The sequence below is a fragment of the Mesoplodon bidens genome, assembly GCF_964165515.1.
Source record: "Mesoplodon bidens genome assembly, chromosome: 13".
NCBI lineage: Eukaryota > Metazoa > Chordata > Mammalia > Artiodactyla > Ziphiidae > Mesoplodon > Mesoplodon bidens.
In genome coordinates, this window is record NC_138169.1 from 9,119,354 (window position 1) to 9,143,475 (window position 24,122).

Genomic DNA, 24,122 nt, shown 5'->3' on the forward strand with positions numbered 1-24,122 from the left:
TGTATAAAAAACAGTTTTATTAATTACCTCAACTGCGCCTCTGTTCATGCTCTAGGTCACACTTGTTTCTCAGATTCGGCCCAGGCTCATAGGCAAGTTACCAGATTAGCAAATAGGAAAACTGTTCTGCAAAACAGCAACTGTCAGCTTAAGGCATTACTAACATTGCAGAAGGAAGCAAGGTTACTAGGGAAGTTTGGACAACCCAGGATAATGATTTCTGGGACAGGAAACCCTCTCTGAAAGGGCCAGTCCACGCTGCTGCTGGGAGATGACACTCTTGCCCTGGGGAACAGGTCGCTCCTTTAAACCCATCCGCAACATCACAGACAAAACACTGTCTATTCCTCGAGCTTTCAGATTTCGAAGTTGGTTCTATAAAAAGCACTCTGTCCCAGAAGCCCCGACACGTCCACGGGCCTCTGAGCGCTCACTCGGTCCTCCCTGACTGGAGCAGAGGAGGATGGAGATATATGGAAGGTTGGTCGGGCTCAGGTTTTAAAAATGAAGTCACTACTAGAAATAGGGAGCAAGGGGCAGAGACCCTGCTGCAATCACATGCTGAATCATTGTCCTCCCAGAGAGCGGGCTCCTACAGGTTCCTTCAGTCCATGGAAGTGCTCAGAGCGGGGCAGGCCAGTGTGGCCACGGAGCTGTGCCTGCCTCACTGCATGCCGAACCACTGCTCCTGGTCAGCCCACTGGGCCGCCTCACTGTCGCTGCCCTCCAGGTCCCCTTCTTCCCCACTCCCTTCCATGTCGTCCACATCCTCCTCCTGAGTGGCATCCGTGGGACTCTCCTCCTTCTCCATCTTCTGCATCCCCTCTAGAGACTTCTGGTCATTGGGGTCCAAACTAGGGGACAACAAAACAAAGGAGAGGCCTGAATCTCTGCCTTGCTTCTTGCTGGCTGATGCGTCATCTCTCCCTGGCACAGCAGTGAAATGACCACCCAGTCACAGAGAAACTGCTAATGCCTGGCCTCTCCAAACAACTCCAGTTCCATAGGGAGGATCGAGGGAGTCCACCACTAGAAGTGAAAAAAGGCATCTTGTCCTAAGTTTTAGAATTCTCAATTTGAGTTTTCTCCATTTATTTCTTAAACCTTTTCACACTTAATACCCCTAGCATTCTGCCAGAGGAAGATACTAGATAACACAAATGAAAAAGTAGCAACCATTAACAGAAAAATTCAAATATAATTTAACAGTATTGGGTTTTTAAGTTACAAGTTTACAAAAAATACTTATTTTTCTGTGAGTAAAATTGTTCCATGTTCTTATGATATAATTAAACATATCAGCACTTCAGTAGTCAACCAAAATCATCATGCTTACCATGCAACAGATTTGTCAACTCCTAGGTTAGACCCCAGGACCCAAAGCTACCCAACCTGGGCATTTGACTGTAGCAGCTAAGAGTACTGTGCATGCCAAAACCCTCAAAGTTCAGAGGGTCCAGAACATTTATTTACTTGGTTCCTAAGCAATCTCTCCTCTTGCCTTTGTGACCATCACTGAGGCCAGCCGGTGTCCAATCTCTAGCAAATCCCGCCTCTATATTTTATTTTCACATTTGCTTCTGGGTTTCCAAAAAGCAAATGAAACCCATGTTGGAATCCTGTTCCTACTTATATAACTGTAGATTTGACTGTAACATCTCCTATTCTCTGAAACCTTCCATACAGCTCTCACCCACACCCAGCACTCCCCACCCTCTGCACTCCCACCTTTCCTTCTAGAGACTGCTTTGAAAGCGCTTAGCACATGGTATCTATCAGTCTGCATGTCTGAGACTGAGACCTCCTGGAATCACAGCATCCCCAGTGTTCACTGAGATGCCAGGCACATGAGTGGTGCTTAACTGCTGAACAAGTAAATGGATGTGATCAGACTCGATTAAAGACAGGCCTCCACCATAACTTTATAGAAACACAGACGACCCTCAAAGAAATCACTTCTGTATTAAGCAGTAAGAATACCACTATTTATTTAGTATTTACTATATACCAGGCACAGTGCTAAGAGCTTTACATGAAATAATCATTTAATCCTCATTTAATCATTTAATACCTAATAAGGTAGATATAGACAAGGAAATCTGTTAGTAACTTGCCCAAGATAACAGGTGGTAAAGGTAGTATTCTTCAGAGCTTAAGTTCTTAACTACTACAGTAGGTAGAAACATGGGAAAGTACTTACAATACGTTGATTGAAAAAGCAGAATATAAAATATATACTACGTATAACCCTATAAAAATACGTATATGTGTTGGCAAGGCCAGGAAGATGATCTACACAAATGAAAACAGATGTTATAGTGGTGTGGCTGGTTATGAGTGAAACAGTTCTTTAATGTTGTTAATATCACTTAAGGAAAAGACTTTAGAAGTCATAAATTTACAAACAACTCTACCATTACTATTATTACTGTTTTCAACCGTGGGCACAAAGTGTGTGTGTTTCCAGAACTCCTGTTACATTGTTCCCTGCTTCCTCTACCCCTCAATGACCTTCCCCCCCATGGGAGGCTAAGTGCCTACCTTAGTGCTATACTATACTGGTCCATTGCTTCCTGATACTCATTGACAGCTACAAGGAAATCTCCTAGGATCCGATGCAGGACACAGTCACTCTGATTAGCTAGTGCGTTCCGCAGCAAAGCAATTCCATCTTCATATTTCTGTTCTCTGCCTGAAAAGAAAAAGACCCTCATTTTCCTACTTACACAACATTTCGAAATATATTCCCATCGCAAGTCATATACACAAAACGACAACAATGATCACAATCCAACATCTATTTATAGATGTCAAGAGAACAGTGGTGTGGCAGGAAGTGAGAAGAAGCTCGCTTGAATTCTTATTCCATTAGGAACTCTGCAGTTTGAGTTCTGATTTTTAAAAACTTATTCACGACCAAAGTTCATATAAAAAGTCAAAATGGATTTTATTTGCCAAACTACCCTAAACTCAGTTCATCATAAATCAGGACTTAAAAAAACAAGGGTAAAAGGGAAGTCATAAGAGAATCAAGATGGGTCAAAACAGTTCAAATTGGTTAAAACCAGTTATATTCGGCCCAAATTAGTTCAGGACAAAGTGAGCCGAATAGGTACTAACCAAGTACACCTGGTTTGAGCCACTCCACAGAAGTCATTCACTGCCAATCCAAGCAGGTCTAAGCCAATTACGTTTGGTTGTGCTAAATATAAACCAATTCATATGGGCTCAGACCTACTGCAAAAGCACACACCTGTTTGGTCATCTGTAACCAAATGGGACTAGGGAATCCAACTGAGATCAGGTTTTACACAATTAACTATGAACAGGGAAGTAAACAAGATACACTTACTAAGCAGTTCCGCTTTTTTCACCACAGCCTTAATGTAGTCCGGCCTTTGAGTCAGGGCTTTATCTAATAAAGTTTTGGCTTTCTCCTGTGTCACTGGGTCTTCAAGACAAACGGTGGCTAAAAGGGTAAGGGTCTGTGCGTTTGCTCCTAGAGTTTTGTAAACATTGTTAGCCATTACCATTGCTTCACGAATACTGTTGGAGGCTAAGTAACATTCGATGAGACCTGAAAAAATATAACACAAAGTTCAACTACATTACCATTCCAAGCCATGCTTCCATTCTGACAGCCTTCCAAATTACAAACCTTCCAAGTTTCAAACAAAGGGCAGGCCAAGGGAAAAGTCTGATGGTGAGATCAGACTGAAGGGTATGTTGATGGAACAGCTAAGAGGCGCTCTTCCCCAGAGCACTTGACGGACGTGGAAAAAGCCCATAGCGCAAAGGCACCTTCAGTTAGTGAAGGAAACAAACATGCACAAGTAAACCAAAGCGTGTAGGCAGCCCAGCTGCATGTCAGAGGAACAAATGTGACACTACTCATTAACTGACACTGTGAAAGATGAGGTTTCCAACAAAAGCCAAGGTTTTGCTGCCTCTTAACAAACTGTTAATTTCCAGCTGTGCTCAGTCACCTTTAGTCCTACATTTAAGGGGGAGGGCTCCTACGGTCCACAGAGAATGTCCAGCTCTAAAAACTAAAAGACCTAGGGAGCAACCTCAGGAGAAAGGAAGACCTTTTCATTTGAAATATAAACGTTATCTCAGGAAGCATTTGCTGAGGGTTTCCCTAAACTGGATGGAAAGGGCTTAATCAGATGGATCAAATACACTGAGATCGGCAGCTCCTGCCTCTTTCCATACCCACAGCAAGATGCTCCACAGGGACATTTCAAGTACAGTCAACTCTCAACTGTTCATGCCAAGAAATCAAAGAGAACAGAGGAGGTACTTTTTAGTCCAAAGCACTCATCAAAACAGAAAAACAGCTTAAACCCCAAACCCACACACTCCCTGGCAGATTTTCTCTGTATACTCCTCCACCCTAGTGGCATTTATAACATATGTGCACATTCTACCACACACTATGGTTACTTAACCAGAAATTACCTAACTCTTAAGGGCAACATGGCGGATTCAGAATATGGTGGTTGGTTGTAACTACCTACTGAATAGTTTTACTTTCCTGCTAAAGCCCCACTGGAAATTCAGAGGGAAATGTGAAGAATGCACTTCACTGATCCAGGGCCCCCACCAGTAAAGAAAGCTTGGTTGGCGGCTGCAAAAACCACCAGAAGGCATAACCAAGTCACCCTGATCCAAATTTCCAAATTGTAGCTTGAGTGAAGGCATCCCATAAAGCCTCACTGGCCAACTGGAGAACAACTCTAACTATCCTGTGTCCAACCACTCACTGTGGTAATGCAGTTAGCTGCATTCCTAGGCTCTTGTGAAACAGGCACACAGCAGACAGGAGTTAGCGTGATAAAAGCAGCTGGGAGGCTAGGGAAGCTACAGTTTCAGGATCAAGAATTTAATGTGAAACCAAAAGCCTGGTTTGCTACAGTTTCTTAAGAACAAATCCACAACAGGCATAGTTCTCTGGCTATCTAAGCAGATTTGTTCTTCACGCCAACTTCCAAATTTTATTTCTCAAATTTGAACTCATCTTCCTGTTAAGAGCAAATCACTCCTAGACTCCTGGGTTTCTTTTTAAATTCTTATAAAAATATGCTTTGGAGGAACTGCATCTTGTAAGATCTATTTTAACGTCTCTGACTGAGTCACCAAACGCTGCTGAAGCTAGCACAGCTTTGAACTCCTAGGGGTAGTTCACACAAACTTAAAATAGTACATAACAAAGTTTGACCCTGATCATGCCTCCTGTAGAGGTCACAATGAACTGACCAGTTCCCACAGCCAACACTGTCATATGGATACTGAGTTACCCTATGAATAATATTTCTGGCCCAAGGTAAGGCAACTGTAAAAAAGAATAGACAGGGACTTCCCTGGTGGTCCAGTGGTTAAGACTGTGCGCTCCCAATGCAGGGGGCCCAGGTTCGATCCCTGGTCAGGGAACTAGATCCCGCATATGCTGCACCTAAAGATCCCGCACCCAGCAACTAAGACCTGGCACAGCCAAATACATAAATAAATACTAAAAAAAAGAAAAAAAAAAAAGACTAAAGACGTACCAAGCAATCCAGCACAGTGCCAGCACAGAGAAACTCACATTAATGAGTAGGCCATGTTTGAGAAACAAAACAGGACAAAAAAACCCACCCAACTATACCCTAACCAAAAATCAGAAACAAAAAATGAGAAAAATGGATTGCAAGCATGGAGTGAGAAGTCCAGCCCTAAATGAACTTATGATGCCTAATGCAGTGGTTCCCAAATATGTCTGCACAATGGCATTACCTGTGATCTTAAAAAAGTACTGATGCCTGTATCCCAAGAGCAAATATTCTGACTTAAACAGTACTGGAGTGACCTAGCATCAGGATTTTTCAAAGTTCCCCCAGAGGACTCCAATGTACCACAAACTTTGGAAACTGCTGGCCCAACAAAACCTTCCATCTGAGTGCTGTCACCACACCTACAGATCCACACCATTCATCTATATGTTTTATCTTACCTTCATAACAATCTAAGCGACAAGGTGCAAGACGTATAGCCTCCCGAAAGTGGATTATTGCTTCTTGGACTCTGCCCATGTTTCTAAGTGCTGCTCCCTTAAGTAGCAAAGCTTGAACACTATTACTGTTCAGCTGAATGGCCTTGGCTCCTAAATAGAGGGCTCGGGAGTAGCGTTTGCTATAGAAGCTATGACACCTGGAGGAAAAAACAACCAAAAGTTATCTGAGATAAGACCATAAAGAAACTTCTTCTAAAAGGAAAATCAAAGAAAAGGCCCTCTACGTGATCCTTACTACAAACCCCTTACAACTTTAGCCTAAGATATTAGTGAAAAAACAGAACAACAAGAATCTACTGAATATTTATTTTTAAGGGATACAGAAGGGAAAAATTACAAAAAAGAACCTGATGGGGACCTCCCTGGTGGTTAAGAATCAGCCTTCCAATGCAGGGGACATGGGTTCGATCCCTGGTTGGGGAACTAAGATCCCACATGCCTCGGGACAACTAAGCCCGCACGCTCTAGAGCCCGTGCACCGCAACTACTGAGCCCACAGGCCACAACTAGAGAAGCTCACAAGCTGCAACGAAGAGCCCATGAGCTGCAACTAAGACCCGACACAGCCAAATAATACTAAAATTAAAAAAAAAAAAAAAAGAACCTGACGATCTGGGTATGTTATTAGGTCAGAGACATTCAGAGAATTTGTAAAGCCAGGTTAATAACAGCAGCACAGTTCCTGGCCTGCTCACTGATGGCTGCCCGTGTGCAGGTGCAGTGCTGAGCGTGATGCACTCACTATCTCAGTAAACACCTACCCCATAAAGCAGGGGTATTATCCTCATTTTCCAAATGAGAAAACAGACTCAGAGAAGTAAATGATGTATCCAAAGTCACAGGCAGACCATGATTTGAATCCAAGTCTGATTATCCCTTAAACCAGAACTTTCAAATCTATATTCTATTGAGGAGGAACCACAATTTCCTAAAGAATCTACTAAAACTGGGGAGAAAAGGGAATGCATAAACATACCCAGAGACCACCCAGGGTTCTGCATGTTGATCAGAAATATTGAAAAGGCGGCAGCCAAGGTTCTCCACATCCTCCAGCCGCCCTTCTCGTGCCAGGAGGTAGCCATATACATCCATTCCTACAGAGGAAGAGGCTCATTAAAGCAGCAGGGGTCTTTTCTGAAGGAGCTGTAACCTTCATCAGAGTCCACACTGAGGCCCCAGCTCCAGCAGGGTTTGAGCCCTCTCCACCATCATGAGCTCCTCCCACCAGCATTCCCAGTTTCCTACAGAATGACTATTAAAAAGACAAAACACATCCAAAAGTAAAAAAAAAAAAAAAAAAAAAAGACAAAGAGTAGAAGGACCTACCTCACAATTTGAAAGCCTGTTATTTTCAGGAACTATTTGTCCCTATATTCTGTGGCATGATAATAGAGCTATCCTAACACATAACCAGAAAAGGCCCAAAAAAGGCATCAAATTAAGTTCTCTCTTCCAACAGGTCTAGACACAGTCAGGAGTACACACTTAATATGACGGTCTCAGAAAAAGTTAGCCTATTCTAGAAAAAGCATCTAGTTCCTTCTGGAGTCTAGTTCATTTAAGATCCTCCCCCAGCCCTACCCCCCACCCCCCCTTATTTTCCCTCATGTTCTATTAAAAAAAGGCCCCAAGTTCGCTGTCACCCATCTCTTACCACCATTCCCCTCCATTCCTTAATATTCCTTCAGATTCCGAAGAAAATGCCTCTCAAACCAAGATTACTGCAACTCTCCCTGCTGGCCCCTGGACTCGGGTCTGAGCTTCTAACTCCAAGATGCTGACTACTGCCAGGCTAGTACTTCTAAAACATCATTTTCATCATGGGCACAGGCAATTCGAAGAATAATAACAATGGGCAGGAGGGGACCTTGGGCAAACAAATTCATCTTTCTGGATCTGTTTCCCCATCTACATGCTTGTGAAGTTCCCCTCCCTGCTCTGTCGACTCTACAAAACTGGGACTTCCCTGGTGGCACAGTGGTTAAGAATCCGCCTGCCAATGCAGGGGACACAGGTTCGAGCCCTGGTCCGGGAAGATCCCACATGCCGCGGAGCAACTAAGCCCATGCGCCACAACTACTGAGCCTGCGTGCCACAACTACTGAAGCCTGTGTGCCACAACTACTGAAGCCTGTGTGCCTAGAGCCCGTGCTCCACAACAAGAGAAGCCACTGCAATGAGAAGCCCGTGCACCACAACGAAGAGTAGCCCCCACTCGCCACGACTAGAGAAAGCCTGTGAACAGCAACAAAGACCCAACGCGACCAAAAATAAATAAATAAATTTATTAAAAGAAAAAAAAGGGCTTCCCTGGTGGTGCAGTGGTTGAGAATCTGCCTGCCAATGCAGGGGACACGGGTTCGAGCCCTGGTCTGGGAAGATCCCACATGCCGCGGAGCAACTAGCCCCGTGAGCCACAATTACTGAGCCTGCGCGTCTGGAGCCTGTGCTCAGCAACAAGAGAGGCTGTGATAGTGAGAGGCCCGCGCACCGCGATGAGGAGTGGACCCCACTTGCCGCAACTAGAGAAAGCCCTCGCACAGAAACGAAGACCCAACACAGCCATAAATAAATAAATAAAAATTAAAAAGAAAAAAAAAAAAGAAAAAAAAAGAGTCTACAAAACTGTTTATATTGTCACAAGGCCATGTTTTTCTGATGACCTTTTTTGGGCCTTTACAAGCAGACTTCAGCCTATCTACCCAACCTTATTTCCTACTATTCCTGCACACATTACCCTTCACTCACTGCCACTCACCCAACAGCCATCCTTTGGAAGTCCCTGTGGCTTACCTCCTTCAGCAGCAATCTTCTTTTAAATCAATGTTTTTTTGTTGTTCACTTCTAATTACTTCCTTTAAACCACCTGATCACTTTCTTAGTATCTGTTCACTTACTCCTTTTTAACTATATTTAAGGACACAGTAAAGCTAAATTCCCTAAAGGGATATACGGTTCAGGGGATGCCATCCAAATTCTCAGTCAGGCACATCATAAATCTGTAAATCATAAGGAAGGGCTATGATCCCTCCCCAAAGAAAAAAAGCCAAATAATGATCTGTGGGGAGATGACACTTGAATTCAAGCAAAAACAACTGCTCAAAATGGAATTACCCAAGTGTCAGAGACATTGTCAAGGCCTGGAAAAAAAAAAAAAAAGCCTACTCCAATCAATTTTATAAAATATTTTTTACAAAAAACTATATCAGAAGATCATGTTATATCTTCTCCCTATCTTCTGATTTGCCCCTCTACAGCCACTTCCATCCTCCCCCAAGAATTACTTACCTTTTATCAGATAAGGATCCAACATCTGTGCCTGTTCAAACTTGAGGACAGAGTTTTTATTGTCTCCAGCTCTGAAGTACAGATCTGCTAAGCTTCCCAGTAGGTCCACGTTATCTCTCAATAAGGACTTTTTCTCTAGTGAACTTTAAGATATTAAACATTGAACCTTAAAATCTATTGTAAATCCTCTTAGTTGTTGAATGTGGGTGATGGGTATATGGGCACTATTTTCCTTTATGTATGTACAAGATTTTTCACAAGGAAAGACTAAAAAAAAAGCGTAACTAGATTTTCTTATTCTGAGCTTTGAACTTAAAGTTATACAAGATTGGATAGTAAATATACAGAATAAAGCAGAAATCTCTCTCATTACCTAGAAACTTTCTGGTTGCAGTTTTTCAGAGGATAACATACACTATACGGTGTTAAATGTAATGTCATTCAAAGTGACAGCTACTTATTATTCAACCAAATGACTTTGCCTTACACAAACCCCACTCTGTTGTCCTTGGACTTTACCTGACTAGAAAGAAAAATCCCAGTCCTGAGGCAACCCAGGTCAGTTGCTGCAATAATCTATACTTCTGGGGCATCAAAAAAGATGTTCTTTCTGGTTCAAGTATGACACACTAAGGCTGTCTGTTTTGCAAGCGTTACTACTTTTGCAAGTACAGAGCTAAACTTGGTCCATTTACATTTAACACAGACTATTACATCCGGGACCATTCAGTACATTAACAGACTAACAAAGCCTAGGGACAATTGGCTGTAATACCAACAGATAAGCATCCATTTTTCTGTTTTGCTAATTTATATACATAAAACCCCCATATAAGGGCCCCAAGAATACTGAATTAACTTTGTGGCTCTCACCAGATGGTATTGATTGCTCTCGAGTTGTCACCAATGTGCACAAAAGCATACGCTTTGATCCACACAGAAAGCCAATCTAAGTTAGGCAAGGTCTGGATCACATTCATCGTCATTGATGCCACCTCTGCACCTTTTACAGAAAGGGACAGCAAACCTAATCCAACAGAAAGTAGGAGAAAGAAGGTGACGCATAGCATCCTTCTTCTACAATGCAAAAAGCAATAGGCTACCCTTTCCCTAGGGTATAAGGCAACCCTTTCCCTATTCCAAGCAAGATGGATATGAGAGAACTACAGTATTTCTTGATCAGTGAAAGAATACACGGCAATGGTAACCTACTGACTCACTCTCTGGAGGTGAGGCATGGGCAACTTTAAATAAAGTTATTCTAATGTACAGTCAAGATTATCTTAGAGAGTAAACACTCCATGAAAATAGGGAGAGAATGACCTGTACCTAGAATGGCATCAAGGGCTAATGGGCACTGCCTCAGCACTTCCTTATAGCTGGTGACTGAAGGTCGCTCCTGACCAGCCTTCTTGTACAGGTTTGCCAGCATCATGTTTATCTGTAATGAAAAGAAAGGACAATAAGGTAAGTATATATTTAAAAACAAAATCTCACCATCAATAAGTCCTGATTTTTATTATCAGCTCTTCTACTTTTTACTGGAAAATCTACCCAAAGCCGTATGGAAATAAAGCCCAACCCCATTCTTCAAACCAAAGAGGAAATTACTACTTTGCTTTTCCTATGTCTTCCCATTTCCCCCCACATTCCTCTCACTTACCCAGCCAAAAGGTCCAAAAATATCTGGACCAAAGATGCTGCCTCTGGAAATGGAAGTAACATTCATTTGAGAAATGTTACAGAATTCTAATTACCTTGATTTTTAAGATAGAAGATGAACTACCCTAAAAATGCTTGTTTACATATTTTATTTTTTAAGTTTACATATTCTAAATGCAATTAATATCACAGCATGAGAAAGTGAGGAATTCTTAACACAGCTAATTAAAAAAGACCAGATGGGCTTCCCTGGTGGCGCAGTGGTTGAGAGTCCGCCTGCCAATGCACGGGACGCAGGTTCGTGCCCCAGTCTGGGAAGATCCCACATCGGAGCGGCCAGGCCCGAGAGCCATGGCCACTGAGCCTGCACGTCCGGAGCCTGTGCTCTGCAACGGGAGAGGCCACAACAGTGAGAGGCCCGTGTACCGCAAAAAAAAAAAAAAAAAAAAAAAAAAAAAAAAAAAGATCAGATGAATTTTCCCCAAAAAGGAAATGACAGATACAGAAGTAAAATACTTGGCTTCTCTCTGACAATTGGTCTAGCAGCTAGACTCTAGCCTTTCTAATGCTTAAAGCTTTGACCCATAGGTACTGTCTGACTGATCAAAGTAATGCTACAAAAATCAAACTCTAACTGACCTCTAGAGGTGATGATGATCCTGAGATCAGCTACACTATTTAAACCTAGTGAATGCATTTTTAGCACAAGTCAAATATGTAACTCAGAAAAGCTCTAGTTAAAAAAAGAAAAAGAAAAACCCTTCCTAAAAATGCAACAGGGAAAATTTGAGAATACCTAAAAGTTCCAAAGAATATAGAAGTTACAGGGAAGGGATAAATACTCTTAACAGTACAAAGACAAAAACACAATTTTCCAATTTAAAATTAACAGATATTAAATAGAACACATTGTTTGCCAGATCATTAACCTAAGGAAGCAGTCAACATGAGGGCACAAAAGAAAAAAAAAAGCCAATCCCCAATCTCCTCAATTATCTGTAGCTTGGTATGCCAGACACTTACTAAAAATTACTCTGAAGATGAAGAACATCAACATCTGTTCCAATTATGAACTCGCAGTATATAAAAATCTAGTATGCCATTAATCCATACTGAATCAAACAATGAAATAATGGATACTAGAAATAAAACTATTTTTTTTTCATTCAGATGGTCTTTTAATCGGCTTCATGAAGCCAAAGAAAACTGCGTATAAGAATTCCTTCACCCCTTCAGATACAACATTGATGGGATATGTGTACGTCTTCCAGCAAAAAAGGACAATATAAATACACAGTTTCAAGAACCTCTCGGGAATGTCTGCAAGTCTACTGTGGGTCCCCCAGGACAAGTGGACGCCCGGGCCAGGGCAGCCCGCGTGCTCTGCTGCCACCCGCACGGTTCTACCACTCTACGCTCAGAAACGTGACACCGAGTTGGAAAAAAGCTACAACCTGCTCAGCTTTGGACAAAGAGCAGATTCAGTCTGTTCAATCTCAAAGAGAAGTGACTTGGGGCACCCAACTTCACGGGGCCGACCTCAATGAAAAGAAAAAGAAAAAAAGCAACACAACCAAAAACAAAAAACAAAATTCTCACAACCCCTAGTGATTTTCTAAATAAAAACTCTTGGCTCACGGTAAAATGGTAAAAGTAAAACTGGAAGTGCTCTTCAAAACGTTTTTAAGACTCTTAAAAACGGACAGCACTTCCTTAAAAAGCGAAGTGCAGTAACAAGGCCATCTGGGGGCCACAAGCAGTCAGGCTGTGTTTGACAAGATCAGAACCAGTAAGACTGCAAAAGTGGGTACAAGGAGGTGTGATCACTACACATTAATGATTCAGCGGAGCTCCCAAAATCTTTAAATATATGGCCATTGGAAGGACAATCTCGAGCAGGAAGGATTTTTACTCGTTGTGCGTAGCATAACTGTCGCAGCTGTCTCTGTAGGACCCGCCCGAGCTCCGGTCACCGCAGCTGCCACCCTGACTCCAGCTGCTGTAGTAGTCTCTGGAGCCTCTATAGCCCCCACTCCTGGACTCGAACCGGCTCCCCCTGTAGCTGCGGTCCCCTCCTCCTCTGGAGAACCCACGGCCCCGGCCTCGGCCCCCACGGAAGAAGCCCTGGCCCCCGGCAGAGCCACCTCGGTACCCGCGGGATCGGTTATCAGACGACTTGCCAGCCTGGTCGACCCAGATCTGCCGCCCATCCAGACTTCCCGTTCATGGCCCTCATGGCATCCTTGGCATCATCGATGTTCTCAAAGGTGACAAACCCAAAGCCCCTCAATCGCTGGGTCTCCCTGTCTTTCACGACCACCACTTCTGAGATCTGTCCATATTCTGAGAAGACCTGCTCCAGTGACTGCTCGTTGGTGTCAAAACTCAGCCCTCCGACGAAAAGCTTGCCTTCATGTGATGCCATGGCGGCCACTGAGTCAGGCAGGTACCTGGCGCAGGTGGGAAGATGGCACAGCACAACGGCCCGAGCTCCTAACGCGCAAAGTGACTCAAAACTATTTTTTATTTGGCCTCAGATTTTCCATTTTAGGCTATGTTGAAATGCAGAAGAAGGTACTTAAAGGAAAACTCCAGTACTGGTGTCAATACTTGAAAAAAATAAAAGAATTAAATTTAATATCCTTTCTTGACTGCTTGTTACTAGCAAACTATGACGGACGGACCATCTGTCTCAACAAATATTAAAATTCCCTTTAAACTACCTGACACTTTGAAAGAGTGAGTTTTGAGTACTACCTAGTAGGAAAGTCAATTCTTTTTAAAACAGATCCTTACTTGGGGGCATCATTAAAGCCACATTCTACCAGTTATAAACACAAGTAGTCATCGTGTTCTAAAAACAGTGAGAAATTGTTTGTTGTTATGTTTCTCTTAAAAGTTGAAGATTTTCCAAGATATAATAATTTCACACTGGAATTTTCCTTTAAAATTGTGAAAGAATGTGTGGCGGTGTTTACCATACATTAACAGACGTTCATTTTGACTCACTTCCTTGTCCTTTACACAGACTGAGAAGCCAGTTAACTCCCTAACGGACAAGAAAGAAAACTATAAATATTCTAGGTTTATGTGTGAGGCATGCATCTTTGCTTACTCCTGGCTACAACAGCTCTACAGAATGAAGAATGAAAGATATGTACTCCTAACATATGTGGACTCCTCTGGTCTCTCCTGAAATGATGGATGTAAACACCAAAGTGCTGGATACAAAGCTCAGCTTCTTTGCCATCATTCATTTTAAAAAATGTCCCTGAACTCCCCCTCAAGTCATCAAGGAAGAAATTATGGTACATTTCCAATAAGATAAGGAATAGGTACCATGCAAAGTTTATAATCAAAACAGCACTTTCCAAAAGAAGACACTCTTTATATATACAAAAAAATTATTCTTGGAGTAAGACTTTCAAAGCGTACCAGAACATATATATATATATTTTTTTGATGTTGGGGTAGGAGTTAATTAATTAATTTATTTATTTATTTATTTATTTTTGGCTGTGTTGGGTCTTCGTTTCTGTGCGAGGGCTTTCTCTAGTTGTGGCAAGCGGGGGCCACTCTTCATCGCGGTGTGCGGGCCTCTCACTATCGCGGCCTCTCTTGTTGTGGAGCACAGGCTCCAGATGCGCAGGCTCAGTAGTTGTGGCACGCGGGCCTAGTTGCTCCGCGGCATGTGGGATCCTCCCAGACCGGGGCTCGAACCCGTGTCCCCCGCATTAGCAGGCAGATTCTCAACCACTGCACCACCAGGGAAGCCCCGGAACATAATTTAGTATATAGCGTCCAGCTTATTATGAGACAAGTTAATCTATAATATACTTACAAATGTTTTTAATAACAGCTATCACCATAAAATATACTGAGGAAATAGCTTACTTTTGAAAATTCAGAAAATACTAAATAAATTCTCAATATGAGGAGATGCTTCAACATGTTCTCATAAAGTTTGACTATTTACTTTTAAAACTCAGTAACAACCTGGGTGAAAAAACACTAAATACACCAGGTCCCTACTGGTTATGATTCCTTTTCTTTTAAGGGCAGGAAGATGTACATAGACTTCATACCTATAAAATTCCTTATTGTTAAGCACACACTGCACAGACAGTTTTTCAATGAAATGAGGATGGTAGGTGACATGAGAGTATGAAGAATATTAAATACTGATGTGAATTTACTCCTAAGAGCTAAGATTTTCACTGTTTTTCTAAACTGGACTTCAAAAAAACCTGTAATCAGAGGTGCCCAATCTAATACTCCTTACAGAATAGTACTTTTAAAAAGTATTCTCACATACATGAACTTAATTTATTACCAGAGAAAGTATCATTATCCTCAGTAAGGGAAAAAAAAAAAGTAAAGCCAGATTTTTAACTTGTGCCAAGTTCACACTGCACACAGCTTGAATGCCCTAAACTCAGACAAGACACCAGAATTTTTTATTTCAGTTGAAGGTGTTCTATACACTATAATATGTTAACAAATCAAACACAAATACTATCCTACACACAAATAAGTACAAAAGGATCTTGTAGTCTTAACACTGAAAATGAAAGGAATACACATTATCAAATGGGTATACCTATAGAATGCAAAAAATGAGGTTCTAAAAAGTATTATTGCTACCTGGAAGTATACTGCAAAGCATATTTCCTACAATAAGAAACACCAAAAAATAAACACATGTAATATTATTCTCCAGCTACCACTTTCATTAGCTGAATTTTCAGGGTCTCATAAGAAAGTCACTCCTCCATCTCTCTAAACAGGGAGAACAGGGCAACAAAGTGGTGATTAGAGACAAGGATAAAATGTTCAGATGGAGTCCCTGAAAACATGGCAGAAGAGGATTGTAAGGACTGGGGAAGAGAAAAATATGTAACAAGTTGTTAATTCAACTTACTTTGGGAGTTCTTTGTCTTGAAGGGATCCCATCGAGAATAGCAATGGCATCTTTATCTTGTTTTAGCATTGTATAACATTCAGCCATTTTGTACTTCACTTCAATTTCAGATGGAAGACACTTAAGAGGAAATGAAAACATCTCTTCAAAATATTACTTCAACAGTATAGCAGTTCTTCAAATCGTTAAACATTAATTACCATATGTCCCAGCCATTCTGCTTTTATGTATACGGCCAAGAGAACTGAAAACATGTCCACACAAAACCTGCATACAAATGTTCATAGCAGCATTAATAATAGATAAAAAGTGGAAACAGGGCTTCCCTGGTGGCGCAGTGGTTAAGAATCCACCTGTCAATGCTGGGGATGTGGGTTTGCGCCCTGGTCCAGGGAGATTCCACATGCTGCAGAGCAACTAAGCCCGTGCGCCACAACTACTGAGCCTGCACTCTAGAGTCCACGAGCCACAACTACTGAGCCCATGTGCCTAGAGCCCAGGCTCTGCAACAAGAGAAGCCACTGCAACAAGAAGCCCACGTACCGCAACGAAGAGTAGCCCCCGCTCACCGCAACTAGAGAAAGCCCACGTGCGGCAACAAAGACCCAACGCAACCAAATAAAATTTAATTAATTTTTTTAAAAAGTGGAAGCAACCCAAATGCCCATCAACTAATGAATAGTTAAAATATGGTATATTCATACAATGGAATAGTATTCTGCAATAAAAAGGAATAAAGAACTGATTCTTTATTCCATGCTGTAACATGGATCACCCTTGAAACCATTATGCTAAGTAAAAGAAGCCAGCCACAAAAGGCCACATATTGCACAATTCCATTCATATAAAATGTCCAGAATAGGTAAATCCACAGAGGCAGAAAGGTTAGTGATTCCCAGGGACTGGGGAGATAAAGGGCACAAGGTTTTTCTAGGGTGATGAAGATGTTCTGGAATTAGACAGTACTGATGGCTGTACAATTCTGTGAATAAACTAAAACCCACTGAATTATGAATTTTATGTTGTGAATCGTATGTCAATTTTTTAAAAGACTCTTTAAAGATTAAATGTATTTAATTCACATGGAAGGTTCAGCATGGTGCTAAGCATACAGAGCGCTCAAAAACAGTTAACTACTGGCCTTCCCTGGTGGCGCGGTGGTTAAGAATCTGCCTGCCAATGCAGGGGACACGGGTTCGAGCCCTGGTCCGGGAAGATCCCACATGCCGCAGAGCAACTAAGCCCGTGTGCCACAACTACCGAGCCTGCACTCTAGAGCCCGCGAGCCACAACTACTGAGCCTGCGAGCCACAACTACTGAAGCCCGTGTGCCTCGGGCCCATGCTCTGCAACAAGAGAAGCCACCACAATGAGAAGCCTGCTCACCGTAACAAAGAGTAGCCCCCACTCACCGCAAGTAGAGAAAGCCTGCGCACAGCAACTAAGACCCAACAAAGCCATAAATAAATATAAAAAAAGGAGTTAACTACTTCTATGAATGATCCTGTGTGGATAATACACATGACTTCCATTCAGTGTCAGAAAACAGAAGTCCTGGCAATCAGCTCTTTAATAACAAAAACAAAGGTTCTGGGCTTCCCTGGTGCCCCAGTGGTTAAGAATCCGCCTGCCAATGCAGGGGACACAGATTTGAACCCTGATCCGGGAAGATCCCACATGCCGTGCAGCAACTAAGCCCATGCGCCACAACTACTGAGCCTTCGCTCTAGAGCCCGCGAGCCACAACTGCTGATGCCCGTGCACCTGGAGCCCGAGGAGAAGCCCGCGCACCACAACGAAGAGTAGCCCCTGCTCACTGCAACTAGAGAGAGCCCACGCGCAGCAACGAAGACCCAACGCTGCCAAAAATAAATAAAAATTAAATAAATTTTTTTTAAAAAGCTTCGTTTAAAAAAAAACCAAAAACAAAGGTTCTACATAAAAAGAAAGAAAACAAGAGGAAGGTGTACAGGCTTTTAAAAAAAAAAGCAACGATATTACTTTGTATCTTTTTTTAATGTGGAAAAATACAGAACACAACTCATAATTTCACTTCCAGTTCATTCTACTGACATTCCTTTTAAATGTAAGTTGCACGTATAATTTAAAGTTAAAGACAGATTCAAATTGAAAAGTCAAAGTTCCCCTCTCCCTAAAGCTTCCCATTAAATGTATTTCCTTCACGCACACAGAAAATTTTTCATGTATATTAACCATATATATTTTAGGCATACATCAGGATATACTTATATAACTATAAACTATCCCCTTTAGGGAATTCCCTGGCAGTTCAGTGGTTAGAACTCCGTGTTTTCACTGCCCAGGGCCAGGGAGGGCCCAGGTCCAATCCCTGGTCCCACAAGCCTTGCGGTGTGGCCAAAAAATAAAAATAAAATAAATAAACTATCCCCTTTAAACAAAAAGAGTAGTGAACACACTGTTTCAAACCTTATTTTCTTTACTAATATACAGTGTTTTCCACATCAGCACATACACCTCTATATTTCATTTCTTCAATATTTCCATCATATTCCATCCTAGGGCTATATTATAATTTAACTAGACACTACTGATAAACACTTTTGCTTCCAGTTTCTTACCATTATAAACAATACTACAATAAGCAGCCTTAGTTATATACCCTTGTAAACCTTTTGTCAATCTACTATTAGGATTAATTTCTAGCAATGGGATGACTGTCGAATGGTGAAATTATAATTTTTTACCCTTCATTTATTTAACTAATTATCAAGCAACCAAAACTAGTAGGAATTCGTAAGATTATTTTATATAAATTTCCCCAGGTACTCACTATCCTAAAAACTGAGTTACATTTTAAGAGTGTACCTTCATTAAAATTATTAAAAACACTTTAGATTTTGAGTTGTTTGTATAAAAGGGAGGAACAGGGACTTTCCTGGTGGTCCAGTGGTTAAGACTCCACGCTTCTAACACAGGGGTGCAGGTTCAATCCCTGGTTGGGAAACTAAGATCCCACATGCCATGTGGTGCGGCCAATAAATAAATAAATAATAAAATAAAAGGAAGGAACAATGAATGGCTTTGGTTAGAGCCTAGATAATTCTATTTAATTTTTAAACTAATTAATTTAAATTTTGATTCTATTTTTAGATTCATCCATAGAGTGAACTTTGCTTCTAGCCCTTAGTGCTTGGTTGGATGCATTATTGCATCTAAGTGGTTTTTCATCTCTTTCTCCAGTCAGCTCCCCTTTAAAATTACTTATTTTGGGCTTCCCTGGTGGCACAGTGGTTGAGAGTCCGCCTGCCGATGCAGGGGACACGGGTTCATGCCCCGGTCCGGGGAGATCCCACATGCCACGGAGCGGCTGGGCCCGTGAGCCATGGCCGCTGAGCCTGCGCGTCCGGAGCCTGTGCTCCACAACGGGAGAAGCCACAACAGTGAGAGGCCCGCGTACTTCAAAATAAATAAATAAATAAAATAAAATAAAATAAAATTACTTATTTTACTTCTTCTACATCTAATCAGCAGTCTTTCAAATTCCTTCAGTGTCTCTTGCTCTCAAAACAACCCAACCAACCAAAAACACATCACACATCTATCTCCAATTACCTGACTTTGTGGAGTGGATGCAGAATTTCCAGTTGAAGGTCTCACTTTTGAAGATTTACTTAAGGCTTTCTTCTGCTGTAAAGCCATAGTATACTTACTCACAGCATTCCGATATTCCTTATCGTGGAAGAGAGAATCTGCATGATACACCAAAAGCTGGTACTTCTGAGATGGGGAGAATAACTCACTAGAAAACAAAGAAAGTATACCCCCTACATGGATTGTTTTGAAATGTTAGAAAGAACGCTCTCCTTAGTGTCTATATAAGCCTAATACACCTTGTGTTGACAGTTTACAAAAAAGTAAATTTACCTTAAGTGCTAGTCCCCCAAAAAAGAGGCAAGAGTCATACGTCATGTCAATATGGTCAACACATGTAGGAAATTGCCTTAAATTGTTCTCTTTACTATAAAACCAATGATACATCTAAATCAAATTCAGTAACACAGAGATACACAAAGAGAAATGTAATACAGTTGACACTTGAACAAACCAGGTTTGAATTACAAGAGTCCACCTATATGTATAGATTTTTTTTAATAGCACACACTACAGTACTACACCACCCTTGGTTGAATCCGTGTATGCAGAACTGCAGATATGGAGGAAATACATATATAAAGGGCCAACTATAACTTATACGTGGATTTTTGACTGTGGGGAGGGTTGGCACCCCCTCCCCTCCCCTGAAAGTTGTTCAAGGGTCAACTGTGTATCTTTTCCTCCCTTTCTTTAACCCAAGCCCTCTTAATTGAAGAGTCTTATATCCATAACTCTCATATTAACATCAATTTTTAGGGTAATACAGACAAAAGAGAGCAATCATGACTTAACTAATATTACTAAATATTACCAAAGAAGGGTTAAAGAACCTGGAAAAGAGAAACTCACCACTCTGAATCCTTTTTAGCTAAGTGCTGAACAAAAAGAGGTTTGGAGGGTACTTAAAACTCTTCAAATACTGAAGAAAATGGGAATACTAAAATACTTAAGTATGGAAATAGACTAGGATAAGCCAGTGGGACAGAGTGGAACAGAATGAGAGAGGATTAGCCTTATTTGATGAAAGGTTTTTTTTTTTTTTTTACATACAGAAGTAAACTTCACTAACAAGAATTTTTACTTCCTTGAGTCTCAGGGGTTTAAGGACAGCGTAATGGAACCAATACATTTCAGAACCTTTTCTTTAACCTTGAATATTGCTCACAAGTGTTATAAGTGCCTAGGACTGGCCACCAATCTTAATGGGAAACTCGTATTTTTAATCTCCAATCCCATCCTTCCCCCAGTTAGAGTTTACATTTTTTCATTGACAGGGAAAACCTACAGCCACTTAAAATGAAAGAACAGTTAGAGTCAAAGAACACTGTAGACGGTTAACTGCTCAGCAGATGAAGGATACTCAAGAATAGGTACTATAGATTAGTAATTGCCAGGGGCTGGGGCAAGTGGAATTGATGAGTGACTACTAATACATTTGGGGTTTCTTTTGGAGGTAATGCAAATGCTTTGGAATAGACAGTGGTGACAGTTGTACAACTCTGTGAATGTACTTAAAACCACAGAAATGGGGGCTTCCCTGGTGGCGCAGTGGTTGAGAGTCCGCCTGCCGATGCAGGGGACACAGGTTCGTGCCCCGGTCCGGGAAGATCCCACATGCCGCGGAGCGGCTGGGCCTGTGAGCCATGGCCGCTGAGCCTGCGCGTCTGGAGCCTGTGCTCCGCAACGGGAGAGGCCACAACAGTAAGAGGCCCGTGCACCGCAAAACAAAACAAAAAACACAGAAATGTATTCTTTAAAAGGGTGAATCTGATGGTATGTAAATTTTATCTTAGTAAAAAAATAATTTTAAAAAAAGGACAGGTAGGCTAAACACTGGATATAAAGTAACAAAGGAAAGTCAAGGACTGAAAGGTACAGTCCAGATAGTTGAGATCTCTTCCAACTCTGAGATTCTATATATTTAGTGAGAAGTAAGATGTGAAATAGTTGATTTGATAGAAATACTACACTCAGAGAAAGGATTTAGATGTTTATATGTTGTAACATACATGCCTACTTATGCATGCATAAGTTATCTCTGAAATGATACATGAAAGACTGTTAAGTTGTTGCCTCTGGAGAAGGGAAATAGTGGGGTGAGGTTCAAGACTCAGGGGCAGACACTTATCTGCATACCCTTCAGTACTGTTTGATTTTTTTTTTTATGGTGTGCATTGGCAATTAAGAAATATTAAAATATAAATGATAAAGGTCAGAATTTAAACACCTCCTGAAGCTAGGAAGGAAACTGCCAGTTTAGCCTAATATAAAGAAGAACGGGCCAAGTCTAATCAAAGGACCAAACTCCTTCTAACTACCCTGTAACATCTTCAAGAACCAAGAATAATGACTAACTGGTGCATAAATCCCCAATGGTAGACACTGTATGCTTTGACAAATCACTCAGAACCAGGTGAAAGGCTCCAGAATAAACAAAGAAGGCCGACAGAGACCAGGGCTCCTCACAGTCAACACTAAGTGGATGGTGGTAAAATGACGGGTCTCCCGTAGTGAGGTCCAAAAGCACTAATGGAAATGAAATAGGTAGCAACAGCTGCAACGCCCTTAAGTGGCCCAGACAGCTTCCAGAGCAGGCCAAATGCAAATGGGTCCACCCTGAGTAGAAGATTACAATGCCATTTAGACGCAGTAGACTGTGGTGGGTCAGAATGGAGACTTCAGAGTCAGAAGGACCAAAATCCAGACATTACGGCTCTTCCACTTACTAGATGTGTGAACTTGAACACGGTATTTCACCTTCCCGAGGTTGCACGTATTTCCTTAGCACCTTCAATAAACGTTTGAGTGCTTACTGCACACAGGCACTGTGCTGATTTCATTAGGTGTTAAGTGATGAAGAACATAGATCTCAAAAGTTCCCATCACAGGAAAAACATTTTTCTGTAACCATGTGAGGTGACGGATGTTAGCCAGACTTACAATGATGATCACTTCACAATACAGACAAATATCGAATCATTATGTTGTACACCTGAGACTAGTATGTCAATTATATCTTGGTTAAAAAAAAAAAAGTGATGTAGAATATAAAACAGGGCAAAGGGATAGAATGGTGAGGGTAAGGGACAATCCTGGTGGCCAGACAAGAGTTCTCTAGGAGAGAGGCTGTCATACAGAGTGAAGTAAGTCAGAAAGAGAAAAATATCGTATATTAACGCATATATGTGGAACCTAGAAAAATGGTACAGATGAACCGGTTTGCAGGGCAGAAAGCGAGACACAGAAGTAGAGAACAAACGTATGGACGCCAAGGGGGGAAAGTGGCGGGGTGTAGGATGAATTGGGAGATTGGGATTGACATATATACACTAATAAGTATAAAATAGATAACTAATAAGAATCTGCTGTATAAAAAAATAAAATTTATTTTTTTAAAAAAAGTTCTCTAGGAGGGATATCTGAGCTGAAACCTAAATGAGGAGGCAGCTCTGAGGCGAGGACTCTAAGCAGAACCGCAAATGCAAAACCCCTGAGTTGAGAACGAGCTTGGTGTGTTTAAGTAACAGAAAGAATAGCCAGGGAAGCTGGAGCACAGAGTGAGAGACAGATGTTTGGACTTGTAGGCCGTGGGAAGGAATTTTAATTTAACCAAAAGGGAGAAATTTAAGCACAGGGCAGACATTCACTCAAGGCTGGAAATAGCCCTGTGCTTCATCCGCAGTAAGACTCCATAAACGGCAGCTTTGGAAACGTGAAAAGGGCACTGCGAGTCCTTAAAAAGGCGCCACTCTCACCCATCAAGGAAGTCTCCCGTTTTCAGGTGTTTGCAGGGACGAGAAAGTAAACCCTACTGACACACCCAGGGAAAAAAATCAATCTCAAATGCAGGACAAGGGTCTAAAACCAGGGGACTGGGCTTCTTTGAGCCCCGGCGAGCGAGAAAACGTTCTTCGGGAAGGAGCTGGGAAGGGATGAGTCAGCCCAGCGATGTGACTGACAGTCGCTATGCCCGGCGACAAGTTCCTCAGGAAAACCTCTGCTCCCAACTTTCGGGAAACCCTCGCCAGGGTGGTCCTCAGAGCCCCCGCCTTCCGTTTCTCGAAGCAGCCGCTCGCCGCATCCCGCGCAGGGAGCGCATCCCAGCGCCCGGCACAACGCGGGGACCCAGTGAACTCAACTTCGTTCCTAAGTCGGCTCCGCCCGACGAGGCCCTCGCTGACCTCGGAACCTCAGCTGGGGCCCGCAGCCGCTCCTTCCCGCCAATCCCCAGGTCCCCTCAGCCCCCGTTCCCAAACCGGCGCCGCTTCCTCGTCAGCCCCAGGCCGCTCCGCGCCTCAACTCACGGGTTGTTATTACTCATTGTAAGTAACAAGCTGCTGAGGAGCCGCACGTTGGAGTGCAGCCCCGCTGCCGCCATGTCTCGCAAGTGGTCTATCACATTCATTCTGCCAAGCAAGGCAGCCGCGGAACCAGCTCGAAGCGCAGGTTTAAGCTCCTTCGGGAAGACTCCAAAATGGCCGCCTCGCCAGGGTCCATCGGGTCTACACGCGGCACCGCCCCCAGGGTATAGGCAGCTACCGAAATGCCTGAGAAAAACGAAAA

General features: G+C 42.2%; 1 protein-coding gene and 1 pseudogene across 3 annotated transcripts; both read right to left on the reverse strand.

The window, feature by feature from the left end:
- ANAPC7 (anaphase promoting complex subunit 7) lies at positions 1 to 24,122 on the reverse strand. Of its 2 annotated transcripts, XM_081253401.1 has the most exons (11): positions 23,864 to 24,122; positions 19,518 to 19,704; positions 15,924 to 16,043; positions 10,670 to 10,781; positions 10,214 to 10,367; positions 9,341 to 9,483; positions 7,029 to 7,146; positions 5,993 to 6,189; positions 3,353 to 3,577; positions 2,542 to 2,692; positions 1 to 854 (listed from the first exon to the last, which is right to left on the reverse strand). In XM_081253401.1, the coding sequence occupies exons 1-11, from the start codon at positions 23,962 to 23,964 to the stop codon at positions 665 to 667; spliced, it is 1,698 nt and encodes a 565-aa protein (XP_081109527.1). In that variant the 5' UTR covers positions 23,965 to 24,122; the 3' UTR covers positions 1 to 664. The 2 variants fall into 2 exon arrangements, with proteins under 2 accessions (XP_081109527.1, XP_081109526.1); XM_081253400.1 differs by lacking the exons at positions 5,993 to 6,189; positions 7,029 to 7,146 and having other exon boundaries at positions 23,864 to 24,044.
- LOC308626613 (cold-inducible RNA-binding protein-like) lies at positions 12,613 to 14,433 on the reverse strand (annotated as a pseudogene). Its single transcript has one exon. The product of its transcript is annotated as a cold-inducible RNA-binding protein-like (transcript).

Excerpts from the sequence above, each read along its gene's own strand:
- ANAPC7 (XM_081253401.1), bottom strand. The coding sequence starts at position 23,964 with ATGAATGTGATAGACCACTTGCGAGACATGGCGGCAGCGGGGCTGCAC. Across the intron at positions 10,368-10,669 it reads AGCCCTTGATGCCATTCTAG|GTTTGCTGTCCCTTTCTGTA; the intron begins GTACAGGTCATT and ends CTGTTGGATTAG. Across the intron at positions 7,147-9,340 it reads GGATCCTTATCTGATAAAAG|GAATGGATGTATATGGCTAC; the intron begins GTAAGTAATTCT and ends CTTCCTCTGTAG.